Genomic DNA, 24036 nt, shown 5'->3' with positions numbered 1-24036 from the left:
TTAGCTTTGGGGGTAGGCTACAGCTGATCAAAACTGTTCTGTTTAGTATCTTTAATTATTGGAGCAGCAACTCATACTTCCCAAGGGGGTTGTAAAAGACATTGAGAAGCTTTGCATGCATTTTTTCTGGAAAGACAGTGACACCCCAGCCAGAGGAGCTCGTGTAGGCTGGAATCAGATTTGTTCAATGAAGTCTGAGAGTGGCCTGGGACTTAGAGATCTTTCCCTGTGGAGTAAAGTCGGTTGCTTGCTGCTAATAAAGAACATTCTGGCTAATGATGGCTTCATTTGGATAGCATGGATAAAAGAGCACTGCTTTAAAAATGTGAGTTTCTGGGAGGTTGATTGTAAAGGCCACTTCAGTTGGATTATAAAAAAAGTTGTTGAGTCTTCGAGAGATGGCTAGAAGTCTGTTTTTTCCTTGTGCTAATTGGGGCCTAATTAGTAACAAATGGATATGAGATAATATCAGAACAAGTAGGGAAAAGGTTAGCTAGAACAAAATTATTTGGTTTCCTGCTCATATACCTAAGTGTTCCCTTATTTCGTGGATGGTTATCCTCGATAGGTTGCCTACTAAAGATAGGCTGGTTCGGTTTGGCTTGATTATGGAAAATGGTTGTGTTGTGTGTGGTAATGGTATGGAAACCCATGACCATCTTTTTGCAGATTGTTCATTTACTAAGGAAGTTTGGGATGCTATTCTTGATTCTTGTGGGATTCGTTCTGGTTCGTGTAGCTGGGATGAACGAATGGATTGGATGGTTGAGAACTTGAGGGGAAAATCTCTCCGAGTGCGGATCCTCAAGCTCGCTTGGACTGGTTTTTTGTATTACATTTGGGAGGAGCGTAATCACAGGATTTTTAGGGGGTTATCGCGTTCAGTTGGTGTAATTGTGAATAAGATAAAGGAGGTTGTGAAATAAAAATTGTACGACACTACACACATAGGATAGATGATGTAAATAGGCACTTGTACATAAGTTGAGGACTGATATAGTGTTAGTAGTTATTTTGTAGCAGCTAAGCTGCTTTCTTTTGGATAAATAAATTATTTATCCAAAAAAATAATTCAAAGAAATCACAAGTCATAATGGTTGGTAACACATATGAGTCCATTATATAAATATAATATGGTTAATTAATTATTGTAATTCGTAGATTTTATTAAATTACATGTAATTAATGTTTTTAATTATATTTTTAGTAAAAGGTGAAAATTAACATAATTAAGTATAATCTTGAATTATTTTTATTAGGAGATATTTATAAATATTTACTTTATCTATATACATAAGTACAATTGTGCATGTATAATTTGGAACTTCAATTAGTCAAAATTTTAAATTCAATTAAATAATATTTTTTATAAATTATTTTGAATATCAAAGTTTTAAATTCGTTTAAATATTTTTTAATTTTATATTTTTATTTTAAAATAATGAAATTTTGAATTTTGTATAAATTATTTTGAGTTTGGAAATTTGTGATTTATATTGTTTTAGGATTTTGGGACACAGTAAATTGATATCCATAATACTTTTTATTGAAGATTATAAGTCGTTGTCGAGTTTAAAGTATTACAAAGGATATATATTTAGTTAAAATTATTCACCTACTAATATTCAAAAGAAACATATATCAATTATTTTGTACGAACATAATATAATATATATAATTTAAGATTTAATTACCCTACACATCTTCAACCTAGTTTTAAATATTTTAATTTTATCCTCAAATTATGGTTATCATTCTTAATTTACTTAAACTCTAAAACGTTCCAAATTCACACTATGATCGCTATTCTAAATTGGTCCCAAACTTTTGAACGTTTCAATAACCTCCCTTGAAATCATTCAAGCATTAATTTGAGAATGATATTGGAAAATTCAAAAGAAATGAAGATCATTGTTTGAGGATAAATTTAGAATGAAATTCATAGTTTAGGGATGAAATTGGAATGTTCAAAAGTTTAATGACTAATTTAAAATGGGAGATAGTTTTGGGATATGTAATGTAAGTAACTCATAATTCATTTATTTTTTGAATAGTGTGGGTAATTACAACAAGGTAGTCAGAGACGGAGGGCCCTTGGGGCCTAAGGGGTCCCGACTCCTGCTCTAATTTTATGTTTTTTACCCTAGTACTAATATAATTGTACAAGCTGACAAAAGACTTATAAATAGAGTAAAATATTAAAATATTCCATAGAAAAGCCTTGAGTTAATCACCATCCCATCGAGTAAAGCTCCTCTTACTTTAATCTGATTCTCCATTGTTTCACACTCAATTTTTTAAAGGAACGTAATTAATAATATAATATTTATTATTTTTTGATTAAAATTATTTGATCTTATATTTAATTTTAGTATTCCTTTAGTTAATCTAATAATTGTTAAGGTGAATGGTGATTACTAAATTTGATTTTTTTTATGTTCGTTAATTAATTTTATATAAATGTAGCTTGCCATGGGAAAAATCCAACAATTATTGAGCTTTTTAAGAGAAAAAGCGGGGAAACTTCGAAAAATATAAGTACAACAAATGAAATTTCAACTGGTACACCTATTGACGTTTCACCTTCGAAAGATAAACTTTTAAAGATAGCTAAAAATCAAAAACCAAGTACCAACTCTAATTACTTGGAGCGAGATCCTGGTAAGTGCAAGCAAATATGAGAATATGCTTCTGAACAAGAAAAAAAATCAATTTGAAGAACTTATATTGTTTAGGGTCTGTATCAACCAGTACTCTCTAAATTCAAAAAATCTAGACATGTTTCTCACCCTCGTCGATTTCAAGCTTCATGGTACAAAAACTTTCATTCATGGGTAGAATATTCTCTTGAAAATGATATTGCCTTCTATTTCATTTGCTTTCTTTTTAACAAACCAGATAGTCATCCATCACACAAGACTTTCACTATGAATTGGTTTCGAAATTGGAAGAAAGTAAATGGAAAAAAATTATTATTTTAATATGCATGTAGGTTCATAACCCAATTCACCTTAAAAAATTGTTGAGCAAGAATTCGAGGAATTTCTTAACCATTCTAGACACATGCCAAAAGTGTTGCATAAGCAAACATCATTACAAATTGCTAATAATAGACTTATACTTGAAACCTCTATAGATGCATTGTGTTGACTAGCTTTACAAGGGCTACCAATGAGATGTCATGACGAGAGTGAATCTTCATCTAACCGAGGAAATTTTCTTGAACTCGTGAAACAATTAGCCTTTTTAATAAAGATGTTGAAAAAGTTGTATTAGAAAATGCTCCAAAAAATGCTTCTTACACTTCTTCTGAGATACAAAAGGAGATTTTATATATTATGGCAGAGAAAATTAAGAAATCAATCCGTGAAGAAATTGGTGAAGAAAAATTTTGTGTTATTATTGATGAAGCAGGGGATGTATCAAGAAAACAACAAAAGGCTATTATTTTACGATATATTGATAATTTCGGTCTAGTAAAGGAATGTTTTTTATAGCATTATTCATGTTCCTAATACTTCAGCAGTGACTTTAAAAGATGAGATTTTTTTCGTTCTTTCTCGTTATTGCTTTGACATAAAGAATATTAGAGGCCAAGGTTACGACGGTGAAAGTAACATGCGCGGAAAGTGGAATGAGTTACAAGCATTAGTTGGCAATGAGTGTCCTTTTGCTTACTATGTGCATTGTTTTGCCCATCGTTTACAGTTGGCACTAGTAGCTGCAGTGAAAGAGGTCATACCTATTTATCAAATTTTGCAAGTTATCCTTTATTATCAATGTTGTTCTTGCCTCATATAAGCGCATAGATGAAATAAAAAATGCTTATTCCGATGAGATAAACCATTTGATTAAAGAAGAACAACTTCAAACTGGAACTGGTTTGAATCAAACAAGTAGTTTGCAGAGGGCAGGTGATACTCGATGGGGTCTTACTTGAGATCAATTTCAAGCTTGATAAAAATGTTTAGTTCCACTTGTGTTGTTCTGTATAAACTCATTGATGAAGGAAATACATCTTCTGAATGTGGAGGAGATGCGACAGCTTTAAAAACTTTGACTTCCTTTGATTTTGTCTTCATTTTACATCTTATAAATAAAATATTAGAAATCACTGATTCACTTTCTCAATCATTACAATAAAAATCTCAGGATATTTTGAATTCACTACATCTTGTTGAGAGTTACAAGATACTTTTGCAAAAATTTAGAGATGATGGATGAGGTGGAATTATCTTGGAATTCAGGTCTAAGAAAATTGTTGACAATTTCTGACCTAAGTCATTGGTTGGTGCATACTAGGAAAACACTTATCCATATATATTCCGAACGGTAAAACTTCTATTGACTCTCCCAATTTCTACAGCAAGTGCTGAAAAAGTTTTTTCTACAATGAATATCATCAAGACAACACTTCGCAACAATATGAATGATGAATTTTTTTAGAGTTGCATGCTTATCAACATTGAAAGAGATATTGCAAGGAGCTTTTGTACAACATCGCTCGTGGATGCATTTCGATATTTGAAGGAACAAAGCATTTTATTGTGATTATGTGATAGTTATGTCTTTTGCACTTTTTAAAATCATATTTTTTTATTATTTACTTTACTTTAATTTTTTAATTTCATATAAATATAGAACTATGCATATTTGATGTTAACATTTATATTTTTTGAAATAAACAAATAATAAAGGTAAAATTATATATATAACTAAAAGTTGTTAAAAAGATTCGACCTATGTTGAAATCTAGTTTTGGCTCCGTCCCTGAAGGTAGTCATTACAATGTAGTATATCTTTTTTAATCATTGACAACCCACATTCTCTGCAGACACAACTATTTGAATCTAAGACCGAGAACAACACTCATTTTAACTATTGAGGTCACTTGATCTTTAGAAAGGACAAAACTACTTGTAACCATTAAAGCCACTTGATGAGTTCCATAATATATTTCTATGTTATATAAACGCGTAACCGTGCTTATGGAGAACTGGATTTCACCGAGAGTGGAAAGATAATTAATTAATCATAATAATATATATTTAAAATAAAAAAATCGATTAAACTAAGAAACTACTCAAATCAATTATTATTATCAGTATTTAATGATTGAAGTGATTAAAAGATAATATCTATTTAAAAATTCTCAACCATTACAATAAATACTTAAATACTCTTGCAAATTTAGTACTTGAATTCAAAACCTCTAAAGATAACAATTATGTATTTAATCACTAACCTCACTTGATTCATGTTACTTGTTTCAAATGTTAAAATACTCAAATTCTACCTACTTTATAGCATAAACTTGACATACCAATGACCAAATCATATTCAACTTTTTTTCCCTTCAAAATATTCAAACAATTTTATGCTACAAATGTCTTATATAATAGACTATTGGTAGTAAGTGACGTGATGGGTTGTTTGACTTCTATATATCATATTTTTTTTAAATAAAACTATTCAAGAGTTATTGAATTGACTTCTTCTTATTTAAATTTCAAACCAAAAGTCGGTCTTTGTATTTTGCGGGGTCAAATGTAAAAATTGAATTCAATTTGATAATATTGGGATTAAATTTAAATTATTAACTATATAAATTAGAACATCAATATTCGGGTTATTTTATTTTATTTTATTTTTATATAGTAAAAAAAAGTACAAAAAATCTTTTGATCATTTAACAACAGATTTTTAAAATTATTATTGATTTAACATTTATAAACCTTTACATGAACTGCATATCAAAATTTTTAAACGTTTAATAATTTAATCAGCATATCGGAAGATCAGCTGGCGGTGGAGGCAAGGTTGTTTCCGGAGTTGGTCCGTTTTCAACCACGAAGGCTGTGGCCATCCCCATTGGCACGTGCGCCTCAATATGGCAATGCATAAACCATACACCTGTACATTTGATATGAACCGAAACAATATTAATGTTGAATTCGATAATCATTTTTTCCTGAATAGAATTGGACGATTATAAGGTATTATATGTAAAGAATTATTTTTAGTTATTAATAATAAAGCATATATTGGAAACACAATTATTCGAATTCAATACCTTTAATGAAAACATTCTTTTTATTCATTGAGATTGTTTAAGGGTTTAGTTCGATAAATATTTTTACCTCCATTGTTAACCTAAAGCTATCATAGTGTTTTTCAACCAAGCGCTAAACAATATTGTAAATGAGGTTAAAAAATTGACCTGGATTGTTAGCAACGAATCTGATGACAGCCCATCCTCCAAAAGGCACGGCAATGGTGTTGCGCATTTGAGGGTTAATAAGGTTGAACTTTCTTCTATCTGTGGTAGGGTTATAGTTTCCAAACCCTTGAGCCAAAACATAGAAATTAAAGCCATGGAGGTGCATGGGATGATTATCCCTTCCGAGAATAGCTATGTTCTGCAACACCATCTCCACAGTGGAGTTGAACTTAAGCTTGGTGACCTTGGTTCCTTTTGGAGCAAATAGCATAGGCAGGTTGTTGTTAATGGCTAAGTTTGTGTAGTCAAATTCAATCGGAGGCTTGGCAGGGAAATCGGTGGTGTAAACTCCTCCGACGTTGAAGTAAAAGGCTTGCAACATAGACAAGCCCGTAGGTAACACGAAGGATTCATTGTTCATGCTGGCCGAGAATCTTGTTCCCCTAATCGGACCAAGACAAGTTGTGTTTGGTGGGCAAGCTTCAACCGCCATGCCGACGGTCACGAACATTTCATGGTCCACTTTAAGTGGGACAGGGTCCCAGAGAGGCCAACTGATCAAACTCGTAGGGTTAGTGTAAAACTTATGAGCCGTGGGGGTGTCGTTGAACGACGGTAAGAGTGGCATCAGCGGCTTTCTTGAAGATGGTGCACGGTCGTAGACAATGACACCCCTTGTCGTAGTATTATCAAACGGTAAACCAACTACTGGTGCATATGGTCTAGCGGCCATGTAATACGACCCAACCGGCTGATCTGCAGTTAGCAAAACGTCGACCGTCTGGCCAGGGGAGATAGCCAACACGTCGGTGACATACGGGTTGGTGTAACAAGCATCAATGGCCACAACAGTCATCTTATGATTGGCTATCTTATAAAATAGCTGATTCTCGACAGCACCATTGATGATACGTAAGAGATAGGTCTTCCCTTGCTTCACCTTAAGCTTGTACATTTCTGATCATTGGTAACCAATCATAAAATTAAATTAAAGATTTATATTTGATGCACCGATAACTAATAAATTTATATACTTACTGTGTCTAGAGCATGGATAGAGATCACCGGGCAATCCATTTATTGTATAAGCATCGGAGATGTTCGGACCAGAGCCGAGGGCTATAGCCTCCCTGTCAACATCCATGACATTAGTATTCCACCACTCACCTGCAACCGCATTACTATTTGTTAGCTGAAACCTAGAGCCATGGAACATGATGAAACTATGTATTAGGATCCGGTGGGTCAATATACCTAGTAGGATGGGAACTTCCCTGTAGGGCTTTGGGAATGGGTAAGAGTTGCGAGCTCTGGGGCGGATGATGAGTGCACCATACACGGTGGCACGGATGGCGGAGAGATGACCGTGCCACCAGAGGGTTCCCTCCTGTCTAATGATTTTGAATTTGTAGGTGTATTTAGTTCCGGGGCGAATTGGACACTGAGTCACCATGTCAGGTCCGTCTGCCCACGCACTCAGCATCTGAAAAATTCCATGCCTGACCAAGCAACAGAACCTTCAGAAAACCAAAACTGAAGCCGATTTGACAAAGTATGAAAATTGTTGTTTTCGTCACGAAAAGACATCACGAGGAATAAGTCAATAATTTCACACAAAAAAAGGGTAAAAATTGTGTAAATTCAACTGTATTTTCCATGAAGGTTTACCAGTGAATAGTCAAGTTATAAGGTGACTCATTAAATACATGAATAATCAGTACGTCTCCATCTCGAGCATGGATTGTAGGACCAGGGAGGCTATCATTTACTGCAGTAATCACCTGGCTATTGCATAGCCTATTAAGAGTCCAATTTCTCACCTGCAAGCAAAGTTAAATTCCATTATCTGCCTATAAGCTCAAACTGTAATGGCTAAAAATCATAGAGGAACGAGAAGGGTGTGCTTAAAAAAGTCAGTTGGATTACATTGAATGTGTGCTCCACTATTCTTTCACCAGAAGCAGTTGAAGCAGCCACCAGAAGAAGCAAAGAGCAAGCAAACAAGTAAACATGGCAACCCATTTCGATTGTTCCAATAACAAAGAAGAGAAGGGATGAAGAATCAATAAAATGCTTTGCTAGCTGTGATTGGCAAAAGGTGGAAGACGGAGCTCCAATTTATATTAGAAGCTTGAGGTTTCCTCGGTGAACTTTCGTTATAATTTATTTAACTTGAAAGAAATCGTTTTTTTCCCTTTGTGATAAAGATGTCAACTCCACCCTTGCAAATTAAATATTAACAAAGCCTAGCTTTGAACTGGGCAACCCATATGTTGTTCAGAGCCTTTATCTAGGCGGTCAAGTTTTCCATTAAAATAAGTTATACCATGAAATTTGGTGGTAGAGTTTGGGAGGATTAACTTAATATTAAAAAAATTTAGAGGTTTAGATTAAAATTTTAATTTTTTTTTTGAAGAGTTTAGTTTATATTTTTTTTTCAAAAGAATTAGAGATTAATTATAATTTTTTGAAAATTTGAGAGGTTTAAAAAGAATTTTTTTAAATTATGAGAGGGGTTTAATTAGGAACATTAGAAAAGTTAAAATTTAATTTGAATTTCTAAAAATTTAGGGGGCCAAATTGAAATTTTTGAAAAATTTAAAGGTCAAAATAAAAAAAATTAAATTTTGAGAAACCATGACTCCATCTAATCCAACTTGTATTCCGCCCGTCTACATTAAAGAAACAGAGCTTGTATTAATCAATCTATAAATTCATACTACCTCAGCTAATCATAATTCTTGTATTTCTTTAATTGATGACATTAATAAGTTTCCTTGGTCAAGGACGTTTTGTAAGTTAGTGATACAGTATACACTCACAATGTATTACAAATATATTTAAAATAATATGTAGATTGATATTTTTATCATTTCAATTCATAATTTAAAATCGAAAATCGACTAAACAATCTATTAAATTGATTTTTCAAAACGAAAAACCACTGAGAATTCATTCGAGGATCCTAAATAGGACGTGGTTCGGATTGATCTTTGAAACGAAAAGCAATTTATAATTGAAATTAAGATTTGAATTTATGATTAGATGTTTATTACCAAAAAATTTAATAAATTTTTAAAATAAAATGTTAATATATTATTTTTCAAGTTGCTCACTCGCTTTTCGAGTCAAGTATCAAATAACTCGTTTCGACTCGTTAAGAACCCGAGTCGAGTATTTATTGTATTTTAATCGAATCAATTCAAATAACTCACGATTTATCTCGTCTCATTTACAATACTATTTATTAGCATTATTCAAGTCATGATGGACTCATATTAGTAGTCTAATAATCGTTTAATTGTGAAATTATTGTTTTTCTGATTTATTTTATTTATAAGTGGGAATATTTTATGACTTTTATTTATTCTAATTATTAGTTTAAATCGTGTTTAAGGTCGGTTAGTTTTTTAATAGTTCTTTGAATTAATTAGTTTTTTTCTTTGTTGAGATTTTGATTAAATAATGAATTTCAATTCAATATTATTGTAGCTATTAAATATTCATATATTCCATGAACCAATAATTATTATTTATATAAAAAATCATGTCATATTAATATATACTCAACTTGTAGTAAGTCAGTTAAAAAAACTTGTAGTAAGTCGGTTAAAAAAAAACTTGTAGTAAGTCAATAGTATACGTTTCCAATTACTGGGTCATCATTTTCTTATGTTTTTTTAATAAAAATAAAAAATCAACAAAACCCAATAAATTAAATTAGTGGTTATTGATTAGTATAAAACCTTAGAACTTTGGCCATTCAACTCGTTATAATTCAACACTTATAACTTAGTCAATGAAGAAAATATGATTTTTTTTGAAGTATTTATAAATTATAAAAAAATAATTTTTTTAAGGTATTAAAAATTTAAATATGTTTTTTTAATATTCTAACTATTAATGATAATTTTCTTTGGTCAAGAAATAATACTTATATAATTTAAGAATTTAAAAGTGACATTGATGATTTTTTTATATAAAAAAATAACATTAATAATTTGAATTGAATACAAGAGCAAAAATTCCCTTGAACCTAATATATACTCTGCTTGGAGTAAGTCAATAGTAAACGTTTTCCATTTCTCAATCGTCATTTTCTTATGTGTTTTTTAGAAATAAAAATTAAAACTCAACAAAACCCAAGTAATTAAATTAGTGATTGTTGATTGGTCCAAAACCTTAAAACTTTGACCATTCAACTTGTTATATTTCAGTGTTATATGTCACGACCCAAGTCTTAAATCATTGCACTTATAATTTAGTCGATGCAGAAGACAAACTTATATAAAATATAAATATAAATTTTTACTTTATTAAATTAAGATACATATTCGAAAGTATTAAAGATTTATGTTTATACAATAACAAACACATAATTTTATATTTGGAGAGATATATTTTCAAAATGTTTAAAAAAGAATAAACTTATAAAATTATAGGGGTGAAAACAGATTATTAACGAAAAATAAAAATTATCTAAAACATATACTAATTTGAAATTTTTAGAAGATGATGGTCTCCTCACCTTTAAATCCATCCCTGTTTATCAGGTCATACAGAAACATTTTCTAAGAATACATCATAAAGAAACAAAGTCATCCCTTGTATTAGGTTGCACGTTGACTCATTATTTTTTCCTCACGTACCAGAGTAGGATCAACGATACCGCTAAATTTACTATAACTAGCTTAAGAAATGCGTGGATTAATTTAATTGCATTATTAGTCAATGTTTAGACTTGGTCTAATTTAAATATGATATCAAATAGTCTTCTATGGAATTTTCATTTGATATCATGGTTTTTATTATCACGAAAGTAATATATACAAGAATAGATATAAGATTTTACATAATTTATATATAAATTTTGTACATTCAAAAACGAACATTTAAAATCTTCGTTTTTGAACGTACAAAATATATGCACACTATAGGTGCAAACCTTTTTAAAAAAAGGGGAGAAAAAAACCTTCATTCACTTGAACCCAAGAAAATTCGAAACTTAGCCGGAAGAGAAAAATGCTTGCCGTGTTGAGGTGGACATTATGTATTATTTAAGAACGTCTATAATCAGAAAGATGAAATTGTCCAAGGATGTTTAATAAATCATTTCATTATCTTTTACCTAATATATTGTTGAAAAAGAATGTTGAATATGATAAATAATTGGATATATCCTTTTTACTTAAGTTGAAAAGATTAAGTTGATTTTACTTTTATGTAATTTGTTTTTGAAAAACTTCAAATGATTATATTTATCCTAAAATCTCAAAATTATTTAAATTAATATATTATACATTTAAATTTAAGAATTTCAAAACTTAGTATTTTTATTAAAAATATAATTATGTTTAACAATTGATTTTAAATTTGAGTGTAACATTTTCTTTATTTATATATATATATATATTCTCTACAAAAGAATTTATTAAATATCATATACGCCTAAACTCGAGTTGTGTGCATCGTTAAAAACATTTCTACACCTAAATGAAGGAAAAGAATACACCCAGCCAATCCAAGGCATCAACAAGCAGAATACATCATCTTACTTTAAATCAACCTGCTACTCACTATCCTTAATAATAACACAGATTTAAGCAGACCCAAACGAACGCAAAAACTAAACACTTACCATTACTATCCCGCCTTGAATATTTCATTTCTACTTAGACCCGCTTTTTCAAGGTGATCCGCCATGGCTCTCGTCTTTCTTAAGGCATAAACGAACTGATCTCTCACAATCTTAGTTATCAATTGAATAATTTTCTCAAAAAGGTTCCACCACATTTTGGTCAAAGAGTGATAGACAAGATTCAGTTCAAGAGTACTTAAGAATCGGTTTCAATGATCAAATCAACTTTACCTGTCCACCTCGCTTCCACGAATCGAGCACAGCATTCATCGCTCAGAGAATTGTAGTATGCAAAATTAACTTTAATTAATCAGAGGTTTGAGAAATGTCAAGTTAATTTAAGAAAAATATTGAAACTTATATAAAATTTGTGAGAATTAAACCACGAAAATATTCATGTTGAACGGTGACGGGAGACGATGATTGTGAAGAGGTGAGCAACAGTAGTAAACTTTAGATTTAGAGTTTTATTGGACTCGTTGAGTGGACTTAACGGTTAAAGAAAAAGTTATTCTCCCTTGAGATACTGGGTATAAGCAGTTATGTCTGCAGAATATGTGTTGCATTATGTTAAAAATTTGGCTTTTTGTTAAGTTGCATTGTTAAATACCTCATGTATCTTCTTGGCCATCTACTAGATCCATTTATGTCAAAAACTAGTTTGCAATACTAAAGAAACAACTCCAATTCAAAATCTAATGTGAGTTCTCAGGGAACATCAAGATTAAAAACTTATTACTAAAAAACTAATACAAAATCAAACAAGAAATTCAAAAGATATCATCGTAGTTATTTTAGTGTGTCATAATCCCACTCGAAAATAAAAAAAACGTTGGATTTAAGAACAATTGTGACCGAAAAACAAGTAATATGTGGATGGTAATATCTAAAAAAAACTTGTATGATCTTGCACTCATAGACATGGATTATGGAAGAAAAAAAAACAATAGTGTCATAGAGAGACGGAATGAGGGGAGAATGGTGGGGCGCTCGCTCCCCCTAAAAATTTTAAATTCTATACATTTTAAATATTTTCTTTTGTATTTCAATTGAAAATTTATTTCCTCCCCATAAAATTTTATAAGTTCGTTTTCCCTTAGAATTTTATAAAACGTCCCCCAACATAAAATCTTACGTCCGTCCATGATGACAGAGGACGATATGAGTGATGCGTATGCATTGATAGAACAAGACAAGATGGAACAATGGTAGAGTCATCGTCGGTTAAATAAAATGTATAACAAAGTATTTCATGGCTTCAACAGATCGTCTTGGTGAAGAATGGCATTGAGAGCTATTGTTAACTCTTGAAAATAGTTAATATTCGCATTGTTAAGACCTAGTCGTATTTAAATATTTTAATTTCATTTATAACTTTATTTAGTTAATATTGCATGCATTTTACTTTGGAACCTGGATTACACTTAATAGATATTAATCGTTGCTTTAATTTGATCGTTTGTTGGGTAGTTTTGGTGTCGGTTTGATGCAGGTTGAAGCAAACAGAAGAAGCAAGTAGAAGAAGAATTTCTATCATAGCGAGGAAAAAGTTGTTTTTAGAAAAGTGTCGGAATAAAATTTTAGTTACAATTAAAAATCATATTATTTAACATATTATGTTATCTCTTTAACGACTATAAGTGTACTTTACCCTAACATAAAAGAAAACTTAAGAAGAATGTTTCATCTACAAAAAGAACGTCAACTTAAATTCCTCGGAAAAAAGAACGTCAACTAATTTCATAAATAAATAAAACAATCACTAGCATTGTGGAAGATCTGCAGGCGGAGGAGGCAAGGTTGTTGCCGGAGTTGGTCCGTTCTCAACGACGAAGGCTGTGTCCAAGCCTATTGACAAGTGCGCGTCAAGGTGGCAATGCATAGACCATACACCTGATGAATTGAAGCAAGAATTAATCTTGAGTTCAATATCTTTTCAATGCTTTCAGATGGGGTTAGACTTTAGAAAAAGAAAAAAATATTTCAGAAAACGATCACTTGAACTATCAATTTTATCTCCATTGTTAACCTAATTAAACCTAATCCAAATATATACACACGTGTGAACAGTGACAACTGCAAGTATTTGTTATCCATTATGTTATTAATATATATGTGCATAACTTAAAAAATATTTTTACATCATATGTGTGTGAGAAACTCCCTTGACATGGTCTCAACCTCACATGGAGCTTACCGTGTCAAGTTAAATAAAAAAAGTAAAAGTAAATGAAGTTAGAAAAATAACCTGGATTATTAGCCAAGAATCTGATGACGGCCCATCCTCCAACAGGAACAGCAATAGTGTTGCGCATTTGGGGGTCGAAAAGATTGAACTGGTTTGTATCTGTGGCAGGGTTATAGTTTCCGAACCCTTGAGCCATTACATAGAAATCAAAGCCATGGAGGTGCATGGGATGATTTTCCACTCCATTAATAGCTGTGTTCTGCAACACCATTTCCACAGTGGAGTTGAACTTAAGCTTGGTAACCTTGGTTCCTTTTGGAGCAAATAGCATAGGTAGGTTGTTGTTGATGGCTAAGTTTGTGTAATCAAACTCAATGGGAGGCTTGGCAGGAAAATCGGTGGTGTAAACTCCTCCGACGTTGAAGTAAAAGGCTTGCAACATAGACAATCCAGTAGGTGGCACGAAGGATACATTGTTCATGCTGGCCGACAGCTTTGTTCCATTTGGACCCTGGCAAGTTGTGCTTGATGGGCAGACTTCGAGCGCCAATCCAATGGTGACGAACATTTTATGGTCCACTTTAAGCGGGACAGGGTCCCAGTGAGGCCCACCGACCAAACTGGTAAGGTTGGTATAAAACTTATGAGCCGTGGGGGTGTCATTGAACGCAGGTAAGACAGGCATTAGCGGCTTTGTTGAAGATGGTGCACCGTCGTAGACGATGACACCCCTCGTTGTAGTATTATCAAATGGTAAACCAACTGCACTTGCATAAGCTCTTGCGGCCATGTAATACGAGCCAATCGGCTGATCCGCCGTTAGCAAAACGTCAACCGTCTGCCCAGGTGCGATAGCCACCACGTTGGTGACATAGGGGTTGGTGTAAGAAGCATCAACGGCCACAACAGTCATCTTATGATTGGCTATCTTATAAAATAGCTGGTTGTTGAGTGCAGCGTTGATAATTCGTAAGAGATAGGTCTTCCCTTGCTCCACCTTAAGCTTGTACATTTCTGTTAATCGAGAACCATATAATTAAATTAAGAATTTTATTTATATCCGATATATTAATGATATAAATTCATATACTTACGATGTCCAGAGCATGGATAGAGATCACCGGGCCATCCATTTATTGTAAAAGCATCAGAAACATTAGGACCGCCGCCAAGGGCTAGAGCCTCGTTTTGGATATCGATGATATTAGCATTCCACCACTCACCTGCAACCGCATTACTATTTTTTAGCTAAAAGTCTAGAGCCCCATTGGAACATAATTAATGAATGTGATTGTAAAATCTTAGGTTCCCTGTAGCTATATATACCTAATAGGATGGGAACTTCTCTGTAGGGCTTTGGGAATGGGTAAGAGTTGTGAGCTCTGGGGCGGATGATGAGTGCACCATACACAGTAGCACGGAGCACAGAGGCATGAGCGTGCCACCAAAGGGTTCCCTCCTGTTTAACGATTTTGAATTTGTAGGCATATTTGTTTCCGGAACGTATTGGACACTGAGTCACCATGCTAGGTCCATCAGCCCAGGCACTCAGTTTCTGAAAAATCCCATGCCTGGTATAGCAGTCATCAGCAAATGGTTAAAATATGATGCACTTGTTCGTAGCCATATTGTATTATACCAAGTAAAAAAACCTTTCTTTTGAATTGATAAAACCAAACCCAATATGACCAAGTATGGACATTGATGTTTTCGTCAAGACAAAACATTTAAGAATAAGTCTAATGATAATGTCACAAATGAACAAGCAAATTTTGACATTGTTTACCAGTGAATAGTCAAGTCGTAAGGTGACTTGTTATGGACATGAACAATCAGTATGTCACCCTCTCGAACTCGGATTCTGGGACCAGGGAAGCTACCATTTACTGCTGTAATCACCTGGCGATTGCATAGCCTATTAACAGTCAAATTTCTCACCTGCAAGCAAAGTTAAATTCCATTATCTGCCCATACGCTCAAACTGTAATGGCTAAAAGCATATTGGAACGTGAAGGGTGTGCTTAAAAGCCATGTCGATTACATGTAATGTGTGCTCCACTATTCTTGCACCAGATGCCGTTAAAGCAGCCACCAGAAGAAGCAAAGAGCAAGCAAACAAGTAAACAAGGCGCCCCATTTCGATTGAAGGGCTCAAGGTAACAAAATTCTTTGCTAGGTGTGAGAGGCAATGGGTAAAGAATGAGTTTTCAATTTATATTACAAGTGCTGCGAGGTTTCCTCGTGAAACAATCGTTATTTAACGTAAAGAAATCATATTTTTTCTTTGTAATAAAGTTGTCAACGTCATCCTACAATATCGAAGTTAAATATTAAGGGCAGGCCATAGCTTTGGCATAACAATTGCTTAACAACCGAGTCAAAACGAGTGGGGAAATATAAAATTGCAAGTAAATTAAAGCAGAAGTCATATGAAAGAATCTTGGTTGTTTTAGTCAATCCTCTAGAAATTGATAATCCTGATGCCCCTCGCTTCCTTTCTTAACAATGGGGCTATCTTATTTGGATTGAAGTGCAATTTGAGGCAGTTAAAGCATTAGTAGTGCAACGAATACAATGAACTCGAATGTGGATGTGAACAGTCATGCTTCGTGCAAATGAAAGTTCACTATAATATTCAATTTTCGTCTAACCTATATTTAATAAAATCCAAACATTTTTATTGAAGCAGATTTTGAAGTCCGATACATCAGCTGATTTGTACTAAATTTTATTCTAATTTTTTTATTAAAATAAACTGAACTAGAACTCCGACAGCGGCAGCTCCGAAGCATCAACACACGTCCCATTAACGTTGATGTTCTGTGATGGCTTAATCCAGCGGGACGGAGGAACAGACTGCCTAGAGGCTGGATCAAACACTGAAGCTTCATATTTTTTATCAAAATTTCAATTTAAAAATTGTGTTTTAATATGTATTTTTTATTCAATTAATTTTTGTTTATTCTGATTATCTACATTTTTTATTAAAAAAAACTGATGACCGAGTAATGAGAAAACCTACACTATTTGACTGAATCCAAGTAGAGTATAGGAAGACGTAAAACATTGTTATTGATTAACATCATCATTTTTGTTATATGAAAGCAGGTCATCTTCAAAGCTCAAAACAATGTGATGTATGGTAGGAATGGATAAGGGCGGTCGAGGACAATTTTAAAAATTTTAAATTATCATATATTTTAGATATTTTTTATATTTTCTATTAATAATTTATTTTTAATTTTTTAATTTTATAAATTCAATTTCTCTTAAAATTTTAAAAATACATCCCGTCAGATATAAAATTTTACGTCATTATTTAGATATAATAGGAAATCGGTTGTATATTCTTAGATGGCAGCGTTGACAAATGGTATGTGGTTTCCCCAGATAGAGCAGAGCCTGGTCACTTTGCCTTGGGATCAAAGATATTCATATATTGTGACTTAAATTAATATAATAACTTCTCTTGATCTCTTCTACGCTTAAGAAACGTGTGATTTAATTTTTGATTTTTTAATAATAGAAAGATTAAAGGCATTATAATAATTTATTCACTCGAAGATAAGAATGATTATATATGTCTTTTTGTAGAATATCAAGTAATTAAGACGGAAAATAATTGAAAATAATAAGAGCATCATCTGGTTCAGTTTCGTAATGAAATCTGTTAGCTTTCTAATAAATTTTCTTGAAATGTGTTATTTAATTTAATTGCATCCTTTTTCCCTAATGTTTCAAGTTTGAAGACATAGTAAAACTTAAATTTGACATCAATTAACTTTATATACGTATATAGTTAGGATCCATTTATATTACGTAAAAAAATTAATTTTACATATGTATATAGTTAGGATCCATTTATATTACGTAAAAAAAATTAATTTTACATATATTTAAGATAATTTAATGAATAAAAATAAATAGTTACGATTAATTTCTTATTTAATTATCAATATCTATGACTTTGAGTTACCTATTTATGCGTATTATGGCTTGATTGAATAATTCAAACTCCATTGACTTTTAACAGCACATTTAATTAGTTTTAGGATAAAGTATAGTAATGGTCACTGAACTTTTTTGAAGCTTGCATTTAGGTCTCCCAACTTTTAAAATTTGTAATACAGTCCTCCAACATTTAGTCCGTTTGCAATATGATCCCTGACATAACCGGCCGTTTGACGCCGTTACACTGCCGTTAGTAAATTTGCAATATGGTCACTTAACTTTTCATGCGCTTACATTTAGGTCCCCCAACTTTTAAAACTTACAACATAGTCCTCAATTTCATTCTAAACCCCAAATTCCAAAATAATTCAATTATATTTTAAACCCCAAATTCTAAAATACTTTAATTTAGGGTTTAAAATGTAATTAAAGTATTTTTGAATTTAGGGTTTAGAATGTAATTGAAGTGTTTTGGAATTTTGAACATAAATTTGCTATTTGACAATGTTTACTTTAATATAAATTTGAGGTTTGTTGCATGCACATCCAACGGCTGCCGCACTTTGAATATGAAAAGTGCACCTATCACGTTTATTGCATAAACCGTTGAAGTAAAAGTAACAAGGGCAATTTGTCTTGTTCGTAGCTGATGCACTTTGGTATGACAATCCAATAGGTTTGGATGGAACTTGAGCATGCAAATCCAACGGTTGCGAAAATAGTAAAGAGTTTTAGTTCATAGGACTACAACATACAGCCAAGCAATAACTAAAATAAACCAAGACTATCAATTAATAACTCATTCAAAAGGAGGACTTAATAAATAAAGGGAAAGATGTTCTAGTCACTCCAAAAGCTAAGGTGTCAAATGGGTTGTTTAAGATAGACATTAGATGTCAAATACAATATTACCAGTTGCAAATGCATTAATGGCCCACCCTTTAACATATAATTGCTTCTAATGCTCCATGTTTAATGTTCCTCAATAGCCAATCATAATGAGAATATAAAGCAGATAGCGAAACTAAAATCATAGGACCCTATAATTCTTGTAAATTCATGGCATGTCAGCAATAAAAGACATTGTAAAACATAGAGGACACAACAACCAACATATATATATGCCAGAAATGAAGGTGAAAATGTGCAATAATCGGACAATATATCAAGTAGCTGCTCCAAATATACTACCCTGCCATGATGCCTTTCGAGTTACGTGCATGCAAAATTGTCTTCTAAAGCTATAATTCAATACATATTCAACTGTAAAATTTCCAAAACATGTAAAAAATCCAGGTCGTTCACGATATATCAGTCCCATAATCAATATGAACTTATTAAAAAGAATACGAGCTCATAGGACGCCGAAAACCACAGGTCGAATCAATATAATTCCCAGTAAACTAGTACCAGCCGTCTCTCGGATTGAGCCTGTCGATTTCACTATGTCTATACTCACAACCAATTCCCTGATTTAAAGAAAAATATAACAAGAAGATCAAAAAAATTTAGCCTAGGACCCTCTTTCACTATATTCTGATGGACTGAATATCTTTCATAAGGAGTACTAAAAGTTTTGATTAAGAAGAAAGAAAAGAAATTAGATGGTTTTGGTTCAAAACTAACACTGAATATCCAAATCATTGACATACAGTTCCATAAACATAAAAATTTCAACAAAAAAACACACAATGCGATATGAAAATGGGAAATTGCAAAAGAGGAAAAACTTACTTCCAGATAGCCCAAAAGAGAAAATAAATACCTTCTTGCAAGTGAGGGGAGAGGCTAAGAAATAAACGCAATCGGTGTTGCGTTCCATCAATTCTTCCTCCATTTTTTCTTTGTAAATAAAAAGCTAAAAGACAGAGCACTGCTTGGGTTTACAATTTTACATGGCGGAAAACTGAAGAACAAAAACCAAACGAGAGTGCAAGTGAGCGAAAAAGACTGAGAGGTGAAGGCGTTGTTTGGGATTTCATTATATTTGATCATTTGTTAGAAAATCTTTAACCACAGGGATTAAACGAAGAAATTATTATATGTCATTTATACAAAATAATTTCAACTTTGTTGATGACTTTCAACAATGATACTTAGTTTATCTTCGTAGTATTTGTCAACTATGCATTTCTAACCCTATTTTTTTCTCACAAGAATTTCATCGAACATCTATGCTTCACCTGAGATGACATGTATCTAACATTATACCTTGAATCGTTGATGGTCCCGATAGTCCCTTGGTCGTGTCTTCTCTCAATGGACCCTTATTCAAGTCAACACCTCTACAGAATTCAAAGTTAGATTAGAATTTCTCATGCATCCCCGATTGAAAAGTTACGCTGAAAATGAGAAGAGATAAGCGAAAAAGGAAATTTGAGATTAAAAAGGAATTTAGGGTTTAGAATAAATTGAGGAATATGTTGCAAGTTTTAGAAGTTGGGGGACCTAAATACAAGTGCCTGAAAAGTTCAGTGACCATATTGCAAGCGTACTAACAGCAATGTAACGGCGTCAAACGGCCGGTTATATCGGGGACCATATTGCAAACAGACTAATTGTTGGAAGATTGTATTGCAAGTTTTAAAAGTTGAGAGACCTAAATGTAAACTTTAGAAAAGTTCAGTGACCATTACTATACTCTACCCTTAGTTTTATCATAGAAATTGACGGACTTAAAGTTAAAAAGGGTTATTTTATCCCATAAAATATTCAAATGAGTAATTTGTTTTTTTTTAATCACATTAATTTTACTTTTGAAAGTCATTCAATTATATAACAGGGACGCTTAATAAGTTAATTGATTCTTAAGTAGTTAAAAATTGGCTCGTCAAAACTTGGCCAATGTTTAGTTTAGATTGATTTGACTCAATATATTAACAAATTGAGTCGAACAAAGTCTAACTAGACTCAACAAGTCGTGAGTAGTTCGTTAATTTTTTTATAATTTTTTTAGTATAAACCTTAAAAAAACTATTTCATTGAAAAAGAAAATTTAATTAATAATTAATAATTTATTAATTTTCTATAAAACATAAAGAAAATACTAAATTATTAATTATTAATTTATTAGAATTTATATATAATTTAAAAAATATAGTAAAAATTTTGATAAACTTAACGAATAATAAATAACAAGTCAAACAACGGATAATAAAAATGAATTAATCAAAATTTTATGAAATGTTCCACTATAATATACAAATGAGAAAATAACCTCAGTGACCAAAAATCTCATATAATATACGATTTTAACCAACTTTTTCATGATTTGCCAAAATGACCAACAAAATCGCAATGCGATCGCTAATTCGCAACGCAATCTCCATTATTGCAAATCAGTTTCAAGATTCGCAACGCGATTATAACTATCGCAATGCGATTTTCCAATTTCGCGTTGCGTTTTTCACAATTCGCAATGCGAATAAGTAAATCGCAATGCGAATTTGGAAAATCGCAATGCGATACTGACTATCGCAATGCAATTTTCCTAATTCGTATTGTGATTTACGTATTCGCGTTGCGATTTTCATAATTCGCAATGCGAATACGTAAATCGCAACGCGATTAAGTAAGTCGCAATGTGAATTAGGAAAATCGCAATGCGAATACGTAAATCGCAATGCGAATCTGACTATCGCAATACGATTTACATAGCGCCATTCGTATTAACGCGTATTTTTTTTTTCAAATTCTAAACACGAATTTTTTCTTAATATATTGGAAACTGAACCGTCCACAGTAATCGTAACTTATAACCTCAAACCTAAAATCACAACACTCAGTCCCATCTCCATCTCTCACTCTCTACGGCGAAATCCGTCCCTATCTCCGAAGATTTCCGTCCCCATCGCCGGCGAAATCCCTCACAACCATTCACGGTCAGAAATCCCTCACAATCATTCAGAAATGGAAAATCAACCTCCGAAGGTTAGTTTTTTTAATTATTTTTATTTTGAAATTTTTGCATTATTTTAGGTTTTTCATATTGAAATTGATGATAAGTTTACTGGTAATTTCAATAATAGATTAACCATTTCACTTAGATTTCTTATTAAATTCATTCGATTGCTGCCAATACTGCTAAACTGTTTAGTATTTAACCCTGTAAAGTTAGTATTTGTCTTTGTTTTGTCTTTTGGTTGAAGTAATGCAGAAGAAGAATAGTTTCGAGAATGAAAATCGCAACGCGGAAATGACTATCGCAACGCGAAATGAAAATTGCAACGAGATAATCGCAACGCGAAACCAAAATCGCATTGCGATTTTCATTTCGCGTTGCGATTCTCTCATTGCGATTTTCATTTCGCGTTGTGATTCTCTCGTTGCGATAGTCATTTCGCGTTGCGATTCTCTCGTTGCGATAGTCTATTTCGCGTTGCGATTTTCATTATCTCGTTGCAATTTTCATTTCAACCAAAAGACAAAACAGTGTTGCAAATTTTAGTTTCAAGAATAAACTACTATTTATGTTTATTGTTTTTGGTATATCTTCACAGTGTAGTTTTTGGTATATCTACCTTGGTATGTTTATTGTTTTTGTAGAAATTTTTTTCGGCTTCATTAACATTAAGGAATAAAGTTAGCCTAGCCACTACAATTGCTTCGAAGCTTTCACCTGCACAAAGAAAATTTTTTGAGGAAACCTGCTTCGAGCCATGGCTGAGAGTACAGCATCCGGGTGGAGATGCTAATTTGACCCATTTGTAGCTTCAGACCATGACTAGCGATCTACCCGACAGTATACAACGTGGTGAGGAAGAGATATGGTTTCAGTTTCCACCGGCGTATACTTGTTTTGGGCGGAAGGAGTTCTGCTTAATCACTGGTCTACGATTCGGACACGATAATGTAGGCCGGTACACTCGTCATATCACCCGCCCATCATGGTTATCCAGGGTTTTTCCTGATGAGTCAATAGAGAAGCCGAACTTACACGTCGACGACCTGAAGAAATTATTTAATAAGAAAGATGGTTTTACTCGGATGAATGACGTCGATGTTGTCCGAGTATGCCTTCTACTACTTTTGTATGCCGGCTTTTTAGGCAGAGATGCCAGACAACCTATTCCTCAGGAGCTAATATTATTGGTAGAGGACCTAAATGCATGGAATCTGTTTCCGTGGGGTTCGTATATATGGAAAGCTACCTGGACTAAGTTGTCGTCTGCCTTTGATGACCGCAAAAGTTTGCGGGGCGATGGGTCTAAATACACTTTGTCAAGCTTTGTTTGGGCCTTTAAGGTAAGAATTTCTATATAATGTTTTCAAAATTATAATTAATTATTTAACAATTACTAATGTTTGTTATTATATTGTTTGTAGATTTGTATATTCGAGGCTTTCCCCAGCATGTGGACATATGCATTAAAAACCTCAAATGATATTCCTAGGGCTATTTCCTGGAAGAGGAAACGTCTGTTGGATTGGGAAGACTTAATACCGTATGCGACAATAAATAATATAAGTTAACACAAATACTATCATATATAAACAAGTTATTAATAGTAGACGTTTAACTTTGTTTGAGTTTTTATATTTTTAGGAGGCCAACACTTCATTAATGAGACTGACACCCATGGAGGCTGAGCTTGCCACTGATTGGTGGCAAGCTAGTCAGCGTTTTCTTGATGGTACGAATGATGAGCAGCCTCCACTTCGAGAGCCATCACCTCACCCAGAGCCATCACCTGATCGACCCGACTATACACCTCTACAACGAGAGCCATCACCTATCCCGTCACATCATCGAGCCTCTTCTCCACCATCACCTCATGATAGGCGACCGGAAAAGATGCCACGACTTCTATCTCCCTGTTCTCCACCTCCACCTCCACGGGATGAGTCAAGGGAGTTACGTGATAAGGTCAATGCCTTGCGTGAGGAGATCGGTACTCTACGTGATAACGATTGTGCATGGCGTGTGGAGGTGTCTACTTTACGTGGTGAGGTTGCCGCTCTACGTGAGATGGTAGTATCGTTGCAGAATGAGGTTCATACTCTACGCAACGAGGAAAGTTTAAGATTTTCCATATTTAA

General features: G+C 33.0%; 2 protein-coding genes across 2 annotated transcripts; both read right to left on the bottom strand.

Moving 5' to 3' along the window:
• Positions 1–5745: 5745 nt before the first annotated feature.
• LOC120188131 (laccase-7-like) lies at positions 5746–8286 on the bottom strand. The gene is made up of 6 exons (XM_039191641.1): positions 8147–8286; positions 7889–8040; positions 7475–7719; positions 7259–7387; positions 6221–7177; positions 5746–5913 (listed from the first exon to the last, which is right to left on the bottom strand). Exons 1-6 carry the CDS (start codon positions 8240–8242, stop codon positions 5783–5785), a joined length of 1710 nt encoding a protein of 569 aa, XP_039047572.1. The 5' UTR covers positions 8243–8286; the 3' UTR covers positions 5746–5782.
• A 5273-nt stretch (positions 8287–13559) lies between these two features.
• On the bottom strand, positions 13560–16223 carry LOC120188132 (laccase-7-like). The gene is made up of 6 exons (XM_039191642.1): positions 16088–16223; positions 15833–15984; positions 15373–15617; positions 15141–15269; positions 14107–15060; positions 13560–13751 (listed from the first exon to the last, which is right to left on the bottom strand). Exons 1-6 carry the CDS (start codon positions 16181–16183, stop codon positions 13621–13623), a joined length of 1707 nt encoding a protein of 568 aa, XP_039047573.1. The 5' UTR covers positions 16184–16223; the 3' UTR covers positions 13560–13620.
• Positions 16224–24036: the final 7813 nt, after the last annotated feature.

The sequence above is a fragment of the Hibiscus syriacus genome, unplaced genomic scaffold, assembly GCF_006381635.1.
Source record: "Hibiscus syriacus cultivar Baekdansim isolate YM2019G1 unplaced genomic scaffold, ASM638163v2 tig00116939_pilon, whole genome shotgun sequence".
NCBI classification, from domain to species: Eukaryota; Viridiplantae; Streptophyta; class Magnoliopsida; order Malvales; family Malvaceae; genus Hibiscus; species Hibiscus syriacus.
Note: the sequence above shows the minus strand (reverse complement) of the source record. Positions and strands in the feature narration are given on the sequence as shown.